This window comes from Solea senegalensis, unplaced genomic scaffold, assembly GCF_019176455.1.
Source record: "Solea senegalensis isolate Sse05_10M unplaced genomic scaffold, IFAPA_SoseM_1 scf7180000015677, whole genome shotgun sequence".
In the NCBI taxonomy this organism is placed as follows: domain Eukaryota; kingdom Metazoa; phylum Chordata; class Actinopteri; order Pleuronectiformes; family Soleidae; genus Solea; species Solea senegalensis.
In genome coordinates, this window is record NW_025321413.1 from 70,829 (window position 1) to 83,031 (window position 12,203).

General features: G+C 40.3%; 1 protein-coding gene across 1 annotated transcript; it reads right to left on the reverse strand.

Annotated features, from left to right (window-relative positions):
• Positions 1-2,052: 2,052 nt before the first annotated feature.
• Positions 2,053-4,053, reverse strand: foxl2a (forkhead box L2a). The gene has a single exon (XM_044017624.1). The coding sequence runs from the start codon at positions 3,840-3,842 to the stop codon at positions 2,922-2,924; it is 921 nt and encodes a 306-aa protein (XP_043873559.1). The 5' UTR covers positions 3,843-4,053; the 3' UTR covers positions 2,053-2,921.
• Positions 4,054-12,203: the final 8,150 nt, after the last annotated feature.

Consider the following 12,203-nt stretch of genomic DNA (forward strand, 5'->3'; position numbering starts at 1 on the left):
CAGCGGCGGCGGCAGCGGCGGCAGCGGCAGCATGATCACGGTTTTATGACAAATTTCTTTCCAAGTGATGGAGTGAAAATATTGTGCCCCGTGACTTCCTGTGCACGCGCGTCAGTTCAATATCCTCTCGAAAGCGCTCTAATGTCTGACCACAAAAACATAAGACGAGCAGTAAACGTGGAGTTTATCATCAACGGAAACTGTGTGGAGGTAAAACTGTAGCCAATTTTATTTTATTTTATTATCTTGGAATAAACCACTAAACAAAGGCTTGCCAGACTCTAAGCAGTTCACTCACTTTTAATGACACAATTATTATTTATGACACTATTCTTTTTTTTTGTTGCAAAACTCTAATTCTTCAATTCGGCTGGATTTGAGTTGGTCTGTATAAACAAGAAAATGTTATAAAATAATAATATTACTGTATGTGACGCAAATGTCAATTATTTATTTCATTTATGAAATATAGGAACATATCTAGTAAAATAACATTTTATATGTCTATTTCTAAATATGCAGATATATACAAATGTTGCTATAGATATTCCATGTGTAGCCCATGTTTAAAACCTTTACTTACATATATCTAAATGATAAATATATGTGAATCACATATATAGTAAAATGATCATCATTATAATATATTTCATTATTATTATGGTCTGTCCGTACACTATATAAATGAAAGGAAAACCCACTTGAAGTGGTTCTCGACAGCTTTTCACTGACCCACATTTCTAATGAACGAACACAGACACGCCTTCTGTAAACAACATTATTAAAACTGCTTGTTTATTTATTTATTTATATATTTATTTATTTGCCTGCTGAACACGAGTGTGTATATTTGTTTCCTTTTAATAACTACTGACGTGCGTGTGTGTGTGTGTGCGTGCGTGTGTGTGTGTGTCACCTCACAGCAGAGTGACATTTGTGTAATCAAATAATAATGTACAATTATCATCATCATCATCATCATCATCATTGTTATTGTTAGAGATAAATATTCTGTAAGTGCTCCGTTTTATTTTGAAATTTGATTGTGCATATCGTCAAAAGTCGATGCTGGATGGTCCTCTGGGCTCACACAGTTATTCATTATTATTCTTTTAATGTGGATGGAGCTGTCAGTCAGTCGGTTAGTCAGTCGGTGTGATGAAACATTTCACTTAAATATCCTCCTGACTGAGTTTCTCTGTCTGTGTTTTTTTAAAGCTGCAGCTAAAACCTCTCTCGAGCACGTCCTGTCTTTGTTGGCCGTGTTTCCTACACGATTCTGTGCTCTATTATTTACTCAGCGAGTCCACTGCATTAATACTATCACACACACACACACACACACATAAAAACACCCCTATAACATACACTAAACGACTGCATGGCCACAACTGTTATTGTTTATAGTAAAACAGTAATATTATGTCATTGTTGATATTAGCATTAGTGTTAATATTACTACTTCTTAGTACTTTTTATCTTAATTTAATCAGTTCATTAAAAAAGAACATAAATACATATATTATCACTAATATTTTATAGGTTATTGACACTGGATCATTGTTGATATTGATATAATATTAAAAACAAGCTAGAATGAATGTATCATATGTGTGACCTTTCCCGATATCATTTATTTTCACAATTTATATATATATATTATATATTATATATTTGTTTTTCTATTATGATATATGACACGTTCATATTAATTATTATTATTTTTATATCCTCAGCGAAACATGAGCTGCCATTGATTCGCAAGACTTAAAATAATATAAATTAAATATCAGACATTTTACGGCGAAATAAACCCGCGTTAAACCTCAGACACACGTACACAGGATCATATCACATTATATTATTAAAATAGTATTAAAATATTAACATACATTTCTAACGATATATGTGTATATGTGTGTGTGTGTGTGTGTACACACGCATACACACGCATACACACGCGTTTTCTCTGCTGGCTGTTGTTTGTTGGTCTACAGTGGTAACAGTGGTGCTCCCAGTCTACAGCAACACACATTAGTTCACGGAGCACTGTTTCAGTTTGAGAAATGCAAGTTTATTAAGAAAATTCACAAATCTAGAAAAGAAGGGAGGGAAAAGTGCTATTAAAATGAAACATGGCCCCGACATGAAGGAGACAACATACTGTAGCTAATCACGTTTATAAAAAAATAATAAAAAATAATAATAATAATAATATTAATAATAATAATCATTTGAGAGATTAACAGGAAAGAACTGGCACTGCATGGCTGGCGTCATATTGGAAATCGTTATTATACAAACATGTGGGGAAAAATATGTTGGAAAACCCTGAATTGTGTTTTTTTGGCAGTCTGATAAAAAAAAGAAGAAGAAATAAAGTAAACTAAAGAGGAGGCGAGTGAAGTTTCAGCTCGGTGTTTTTTCTTCCTCTGGAGGCCACGCGCCTCTGATTCATGTCACATTAAAGCATTAGAGCATCTTACTGTGCGCCTTTCATTTGGCAACAGTTTGGAGAGGCCGTGCGTAAAAGTGGTCGTTACGCACGGCCTCGCGAACACGCAGCAATGTCTGTCCCGGTCAAATATAATAATATGTATATATATATATATTTCTTTTCGAATGGACATTTTAGACTACGAGTTATGAGCGTCAGTCCAAGCGTAACACGAAATTGCTCCCAGAGGTTGAGCTACCTGATGCGTCCCGACGACTCCTTTACCTCCCGTTTCCATTTCGTAAAAACCTCCTCGCGCATACTGTAACCTCCTCGTGTCAGCTGGACCCGAACAGCTCGTCACAAAAGTCTCTTCAAAAATACAAAAAAAAAACAAACCAAAACAAAATCGGTGTTGAAATCACAGGAATTTAACTCTCGCTCTTTGAGTCCTCAGTTTTTGACGCTGACAGTCTGGTAAACCTCAAATATCAATCCGCGTGTGTAACGCCGAGTGTTTGGTCTCGTGTTCCCAGTAAGAGCAGTGCATCATGGACAGCTCCGCGGGCTGGCGGGAGCAGGCGAACTGAAGGCCCGCTCCGTTACTGGAGGAGACGGGCGGCGGCGCCGCGGTGGCCGGGCTCAGCTGCTGGGCATGGTGTGGATGCGCGGGGTGATGGTGGTGACTCATGCCGTTGTAAGAGTTCACCATGCTGGGCAGCGCCATGCTCTGCACCCGGGAGTAAGGGTTATACGAGGAGGGGGGCGACAGGCCCTTCACGTTGACTGGACTCACGTTGCCGCCGGTCATCTGACAGGACGTGTAGGACATCGGGGTGGGCGGCTGGCCTAGTGACCAGGAGTTGTTCATGAAGCTGGACTGCAGGTACTTGGGTGGGGACAGGTAGCCGTAACCGTCGCCTCCGAACAAGGACTTCCCCGGCTGGAAGTGCGTTGGTGGAGGTCTGAAGGGCCGCTTCATCCTGCGGCGCCTCCTGTAGTTCCCTTTCTCGAACATGTCCTCACAGGCCGGGTCCAGAGTCCAGTAGTTCCCTTTCCTCTCTCCGCCGCCCTCGCGCGGGACCTTGATGAAGCACTCGTTGAGGCTCAGGTTGTGCCTGATGCTGTTCTGCCAGCCTTTCTTATTTTTCTCATAGAAGGGGAACTTGCTGATGATATACTGGTAAATACCGGACAGAGTGAGGCGCTTCTCTGAACTCTCTCTGATCGCCATGGCGATGAGAGCCACATAAGAGTACGGCGGTTTCTGGGACGGGTCTGGCTTCTCGGGGACTTTGTCCTGGACCGGCTCCTCTTTGGGTCGCTCCTTCTCCTTGTTCGCGTTGGTGTCATGGATCATCAGGGCCATTGCGTCATCCTCTGAGCTCTGGTAAGTGGCCATCATTGCCGCGCACCAAAACAAAACAAGTCCGCTGCAGATGCGGACAAACGCAAACCTCTTCTCAGGTCAAACGAGCAGAAAGGCTGTGACGCACTGCGGCTCCGCGGGACGCGACGTGGAGTGGAAATCTTCCTCCCACGAGCGCGCAGAGAGATCTTTTTTGGATTTTTGCAGCGCGGTGACGGTGACATGCAGAACTCCTTCCTCCCGTCAACCAAGATTCTTCTAAACTGATGCAGTGGTTAAGTCAAGTTGTGGTAAGTGAGGGAGTGACTAAGCCCAACCCTTTTCCTCTGCTCTCAGCGCCACTCACGAGCCGCCTCTGCTTCAATGCTCTCCACGCGCAGACGTAGCGCTCCGTGATTTGCGCGTATCCGAGAACCGCCTCCGGTCGTTACAGTGTGTAAAGAAATAATAACAATCAGTTTACCATCGTGAAATGGAGTTTTATCATCAGACCTGTGGCAAAAAATAAAAAATAAAAATACAGCAATGAAGTAACAATGTAACATTTAAATATAAGGCCTTCATTGATGCATTTACATTTAGTGGATTAAAGACTAAAGACAGAAAGAATCACAGAGACAACGAAAGACATGTGTGATCACATCAAATAATCGTTATTATAATTATTGTTGTTGTTGTTATAATACCACATTTATGGTGTTTCCCATTTTTTTACGGACGGAGCAACAATATCACGTTAAACTCTTTCGGCTGCGATTTCTCTAACGTCTCATATTGTTTTTGTTAGAAAAACGGATCTCAGTTGGATTTCTTTTGGAGGTTATTTTTATTTGATTATTTATTTATTTTAAACCAAGCGCATTCGATTAAGCAAAACGCTGGAAAATGGTCATTGGTCGACTCCGAAGCAGCTGCCTGTGACCCATGTGTGGGTTCTGACCCACCAGTGTCTGCAGCAATGATTGATTTATAGTGTGGAAATAAAGCCCGCCTTCATTCAAACTCACTGAAAAACAGACTCAAAAATAAAAATTGATAACACCTATAGTTTCCAGTGCAGCCCAGACACATGCACATTTACATCATGTGTAATAATGATCATAAGAGAATCTGGAGAGACAGTTAGCGCGGCTTCATTAGCTCACAGTGAGGGATGGATTTCTGTGGCCACCCATGCGGCTCCCCCTCGGCTCTCTCTGGGAATGGATTTCCGTGCAGTGAGTGCATGTGCAGGTGGAGCAGCATTGGCCTGTGTGTCATCACCCTGCAGCAGTCAGTCAGTCAGTCAGTCAGTCAGTCAGTCAGGCTGCAGCCACGGCCGCCGCAGGCCTGGCGCAGCAGCAGCTGAGCCGCAACGTGCAATTACCGCGCACTCACGGTCTCAAGCGTCGCAGCGCGATGTTGCGCCGTGTTGCGACGTCTCTTTCACATGTTTAAGACGAAGAACATTTCCACATAATCTCAACAAGCCAGTAAATTGGCTCTGGACATCATTCAGTCAGTGTGTTCATGATAATGAATTCAGCTTTTAGACAAGTCCCACCACACACTTGACACGTCATTATATCTATATATCTATATATCTATATACGTATATATATCTATCTATATCTATATATATATATAGACATACAGAGATTATGTGGTAGATATTCTCTTCTTTCTTCATATCAAGTGAAAGTGGAGGTATTGCCTAACAAACAGACGTGAGAAAAATCTGTCGAATTCAGGAAAAGTCCAAATTTGAATTATTCATTCCTGAAAATTCAACATTCAGAGCTGAATATATAAAAAACAAAACAAAACATATAAAGCCAATTTTATTTTCTCTGGTCTGCAGTAATGGTTCATACACACAGACCTAACACAGCGGATCATTTCATGTTTACAAAATGAAATATGTTCAATTATTTCTTTCAAAACGCCATCTATCTATCTATCTATCTATCTATCTATCTATCTATCTATCTATCTATTTATAATAATAATATTAATATTAATATTAACAATATAATTAATAACACTATTATTAATATTAATAATAATATTAATAATAATAATAATAATAATAATAATAATAATAAATAATAATGTATATATTATACAAATAATATATATAGATCAGGCTCTATCTATCTAATTATTCTTATTTTATTATTTATTTTGTTTAAACATCTTGACGCACATTTAGAGACAGTGCTGCTATCACACAGCGTGTCGACAATCCATAAACAAAAACAAGGCGCGTGAAACATGAGCAGCGCTTGTAGTGAAGGCTTCAGTGAGGAATGTGCACGTGATCCTGCCACTACTGTGATAAGCGAGGAATAAATAAACAATCAGGTTAATGAATCAAAGAAAAACAATAAAACACCGGCTACACTGCACTTACTGACACCGTTTCTTTATATTTGTGCATTTCTATTGATTTTAACCAGGATATTGACAATCGTGTCACAAATCACTCTGAGCCACAGAAGGATCAACTATTATATTCATTATTCCTGTGACTTGATTACATTCTATTTTATATTGTACATTTCAGGATTCTCTTATTCTAAGAGGGAAATAATACCATGGTGTATCCACGTCTAAACGAAATGATCCTCACATGGTGGATTTTCTGGGAGGATTTGCGCGAGACAACAGCACGCGGATAAGTGATGCTGTTTTCGTCCTTTTTCTCTTTCTTTCTTTCTTTCTTTCTTTCTTTCTTTCGTTCTTTCTCAAGTTATCGCTCCATCCAGCTGCAGTAAATAAAATATATACCCCCAATTGAAAAGGTCGGAACAGTGTCACCGCACTCTCATGTTGTATCTGGGCAGACTTCAGCATCAGCAGCGTCATCATGTCAGAGCTGACAGTTCTCTTAGTGATAAGTAAGTTGTTGTTGCCACAGTAACAGGCCACAGCACATCCTCCAAACTTTTTTATGATCAAAACTCCGGAGTCCTCAAACGTTCCACACACACACACACACACACACACACACACACACACACACACAGAGCACTGCTGCAGTGCGTGCCGCGAGCCCATAATAAACTCCAGTCCAATCATTGTAACAGGTCATAATGTAATTTGAAAGAGTGGAATTCCTGTCCTCGCGCACTTCCTGCCCTCGCAAGGTCTGGGGACTAGGATGTTTATGATAGCGCGTGCTGGTGGAATGCGGTCGAGAGCGGACGGATCCACCGGGTCAGTGCGGGACCAGCGGGACCAACGGGCCTCAGACAACAAGGTTAGGAGCAGGAGCATGTAGAAGACAAAAGAAAAGCATCATTTTATTATTATTATTATTATTATTACGATGATGATCATCATTATTATTATTGTGTAAAAATGAAAAATTCTAGTTGTTATAATCATATTATATATAAACTATTATTTATAATTATAATCTGAAATTAAATATAATATTATGAGGAACTTAACTTAGTTTCATACATGTTGATTTATTTTAATAAATGAATTATTGTTTTCTGGCATTGGTTGATTATATTTTTTAATCCAACAGTGTAAGGACAAAGACACAATGACCTCCATTTTGTATGTCCAGATGTGCAGGAGATTGGATTATTTGTAATCTGAATGACTTTTTATAATTAGAAAAAACAAGCAAACACATATTAATTCATGTTGTATGAAAAAGTAAAGAAAAATAAAATGAATGGAACCGACACAAATGGTTTAAAAATAATTGTTAATTTATGTTACACAGTTTAAAATGTTTAATTGTCTTTACAGTGTGTATGTTTACTGTCTGGATTGATAATGTTAATTAAAACCAACAATTAAATCTTGAATTGTTTGGTCCCAGTTTATCTTCAGCCTCTGCTTCATTTGCATCTGGCGTTCCTGCAGAATTTGACATCAACACGATGCTGCGTCTCTCTTTGGCTCCTCAATGGAACCTCAATGAGGTGCAGGAAAGAGGGACTTCATGGAGGAGGAGGAGGAGGAAGAAGAAGGAAGGATTTACCCTCCGCCCTCATGCAGTGCCTCTGACTCTGAAAGAAGAGAGACAGAGATAGAGCAAATAAACACTGAGCACCAGACCCCGACTTCCACCACCTCCATCTCCTTTACATCCTCATCCGCATGGATTAAGGTCTGCGGAGGGGTGAGGATGAGGAGGTGGGGTCCACAAAAACATGCACATGAACACATGGGCTCACTCTATACACACACTCGAAATGTGCTCTAAAGGTGTGTTTACTCTCACAATACTATGGTACACGAAAACAAATTCTCTTATTTATTGTTTTTAAAAAATGACAACAAAAATGGAATATGTGCTGCATGTGTCGCGGTGAACATTGTAAATTCATGTCAATATTGGGGAACATTATCTCTATTATAAAAGCTTGTGCTCTTATCTTATATATTATTAACACACCATCATCTCAATCTACCCGTCGTTAGCGCCAACGTTTACATTTCTCATCCAATGGGAAGCTTCGTGGCCTTCTACAGTAAGTAACCTGTGACACGGACGTGATCCATCAAACACACAGTACAGAGCTTATCCACGCAAAGGTCAAAGGTCAAAGGTCCAGTGTGTAAAATGATTGGAAGAAACTGAAGATAAAATAATGACGCTTAAGTTTTGTAAGTGGATAATTGATTGATTGCTTGATTGATTGATTGATCGATCGATTGATTGATTGATGGATGATTTGACATGACTCCAAAATGCACCTTTTATATTTATATGGAGGCAGCCATTTTGGTCCACCATGTTTTTACAGTAGCCTACAATGGACAAACTAAAAACCTCTTGAAACATATTCTCAAGATATTATTTAGTAATTAAAGAATTTTTATTAAGTTTCAAAATGATTGACAGGACACAAAACCTCGCACAACCACGTTTGACTCGTTTTAAAAAAAAGAAAAATCACTTCAAAACTGTAGACACACTTAGTGGAAAATGTCAATGCATGTGAATGTGTGTGTGTGTGTGTGTGTGTGTGTGTGTGTGTGGACACCTGAGCGTCCAGGTGAAGAGGGACACACACACACACACTGTTCTCACTCAGACGTGAAGAGCTGCAGCCAATCCTCCTCACAGGTGTGTGTGTGAGTATGTACATGACAAAGAAAGAGACAAAAGAAATGAAATTGCTGATCACGACGAGTAACAACTGTCACTGAGTCAGTGGCTCAACCCTCTTCACCTCTGAAGCAGCTCAGCTCCTCCCCCTCCTGGTAACCTCACACCCACTTCCACATCTTCATCCCGGGCCGGGGATTAGATTTCAGAGCAAATCAAAACAAGTCACTTCGTTAGAGGTAATTACACAGGTAGACTACCTCACAGGGCAAACAAACATGGCTGCCAGCTGACACCACGAGGACAGATCAAAGTGTCGGCCTGACAGGGAACGAGGAGGACAACACTCACACACACACACACACACACACACACACACACACACACACACACACACACACACACACACACACACACACACACACACACACACACACACTCACACACACCCACACTCCACACACACACACACACACACACACACACACACACACACACACACACACACACACACTCACACACACACACACACCACACACACACACACACACACACACACACACACACACACTCACACACACACACACACACACACACACACTCACACACTCACACACACACCTCACACACACACACACTCACACACACACACACACACACACACACACACACACTCACACACACACACACACACACACACACACACACACACACACACACACACACTCACACACACACACACACACACACACACTCACACACACACACACACACACACACACACACACACACACACTCACACACACACACCACTCTCCCACGTCTGTGTGTGTGTGTGTGTGTGTGTGTGTGGACGTGTTACCTCTTCTCTATGACAAGTGTGTTATTAAAGGCATTTTAAGGCTCCTTCTTTCAGGGCCGTATCACAGATCTTTGGTGGTCTGGGCAAAAGGGAATGGGGGCCCCCTACATCAACGTCTTTGATGACTCCCTGATTTTTAATGGGGCGTTCCAAAGGGACGGACAAACGGTTGTTTTGTGTCATGCACTGTGATTGGTCGTCGTCAATCTTCAACTGTTCAACGGTGAAATCCTCTCAAGTGAATTCAGAATGTCTTCAGTCTTTTTGTTCCTCTCTCCTCTGGCACACGACATCGCTCTATAAAAGTGATCGAGTGCAGAGTTCTAAACATTTCACTTGTCAGTGGCAGACCGTGAGTCTCCATCGATCATGCACGTTATATTTTATACTCCTGGATTAAATGTATGTTCCATCAGGTGATTGTCGGCTTAAACTGCGTTTCTTTTTTTGAACCTGGTGAAATAAGGGACTCAGGACTCAGTGATCAAATCCATCAAATCTCAGAAAAAAGAAAAGGAATCACACATATGGAGACACATGCAGAGTCAGCACAGTTTAAATGAGTGTGCTACATGGGACATTCATATGGAGAACTATGACACCCAGAGAAGTGGTAATAATGCCATACATTTGTTAGAATTCATAGCATAAATATTAACAAATGTACTCATAAATTCATTTACAATTACATAATAAAAGTATTATATATGGTAAATATTAGAGGGATTATTGGGATTAATTTGCCTATTTCTGAAAATGTTCGTTAGAGATGACTTTGCAGTTTTCAGCTTGTGGAATCCTTTGAGCGACTGCAAACATTTTCTGACAGTCATTGAAAAACAAAACAAAATCATGAATTTAATGAAAAAACACAAAGAACAACAATGTGGTTGGAAAATACCGAGTCAGGCCCGTGCTTGAATATAACTGTTGCCCAGAATAAGAATAATCACTCTGTCCATGTGTTGTTGTTCCTCTCTTTCTTACTCACCATGCAGCCTCCCTTTGATCCACACCGTTGTCAGGGCAACGGGGCAAGGTTATTCCTCCCTTCGCTCACATGCCTGCCTACTACCTGCACTGTACAATAGAGCAGAGTGTATGTGGGCTGCAGTGAATAAGGTAAGAGATGTTATCTAATCGCCACATGGAAAGACCAAAAGACGAGAAGCCGGGCTGTCTGAACACCAGCTGTCCACTCTGGGCTTTGTACCCGTCTTCTGTGTCTCTCATCAGCATTCACTTGTATATTCTTGTTTTGCTCTGGTGTCTTTATCTCTTGATTGGCAATTAAGCATGAAGCTAAAAAGGTAAAACAGAGCTGAAATGCTCGGATAATGGCACTAAGATTTAGTTTATAGCGTCATCTTTAGGCTTTTTTATACTAAAATACTAAAACAGCAGCAACTGTAACTGATCATTTACTTTATCAGTGTGAGGAAATAAAACACATTCAGAGTTCACGGCCAACGGCTAATGTAACAGCTGCAAGAAAAATATACATATATACATATATATATGTATATATATATACATATATATATATACATATATATGTATGTATACTGAAAGAAGCAAAGATAAGGGATGACATGAGTCATCAATCACCACAAGCAGAACATTTTGGAACCAAGGATCAATCAGAAGTTGTTCTTCATTTTTAATTTGTCTGTCCATCTTTTCTGCACATTAGACATCATCGACACTGGGAGTTGATGTTTGCAGCCACTGCTGCCGACTTCAAACACAGCCAGTGAGTGTAGTTTGAAAATGAAATCTTCAAACCAGACGCACCAATAAAACACACTGTGCTTGAGCCAACAGAGCGTCACTCTGAGCCGGATCGACTTGCACCACATAAACCTCCCCAATTCAAGCTCTGCTGCCTCCATTATGACCTCAATAACAAACAGGAAAAAAACAGGAAATGGAATGCACACATATGAAGAGGCAAATTCACACCTGCGGCGCTTTACACACACACACACACACACACACACACACACACGCGCGGTGGTGGTAACCTTGACGATGGTTACAGTGGTGCTAGCTGAGCCAGGAGCAGTAGATGAGGGCGGAGTTTAGAGTAACTTTTTCCCCTCTGGCTCCATGTGGACTAATCATAATCACCTATAACTAATGCTGTGAAATAGAAATAGAAAACAATAGCTGCACATTCCTGAAATGAAAAGTGAAATGTGGAAAAAAGGAATATTTTTCCATCAGAGAAATATTTATCTCTCCTGTAGATGTGTTATTCATGTTTGTCTGTGTCTTAAAAGTTCTACAATACATGAATATTGTAAAAAAAAAGGAGTTCAATTAAAAACCACAAAATAGTACAATATTTATTGTACATTTGAGAAAACATATTTGAAAATGTATTTGTTGGCAAACTGACATGTTTTTCAGTTTTCTTCCTCCAAGTTTGCAGCGTTCCAGATGATAAGTTGAAAAACCAAACACGGACACCGAGCTT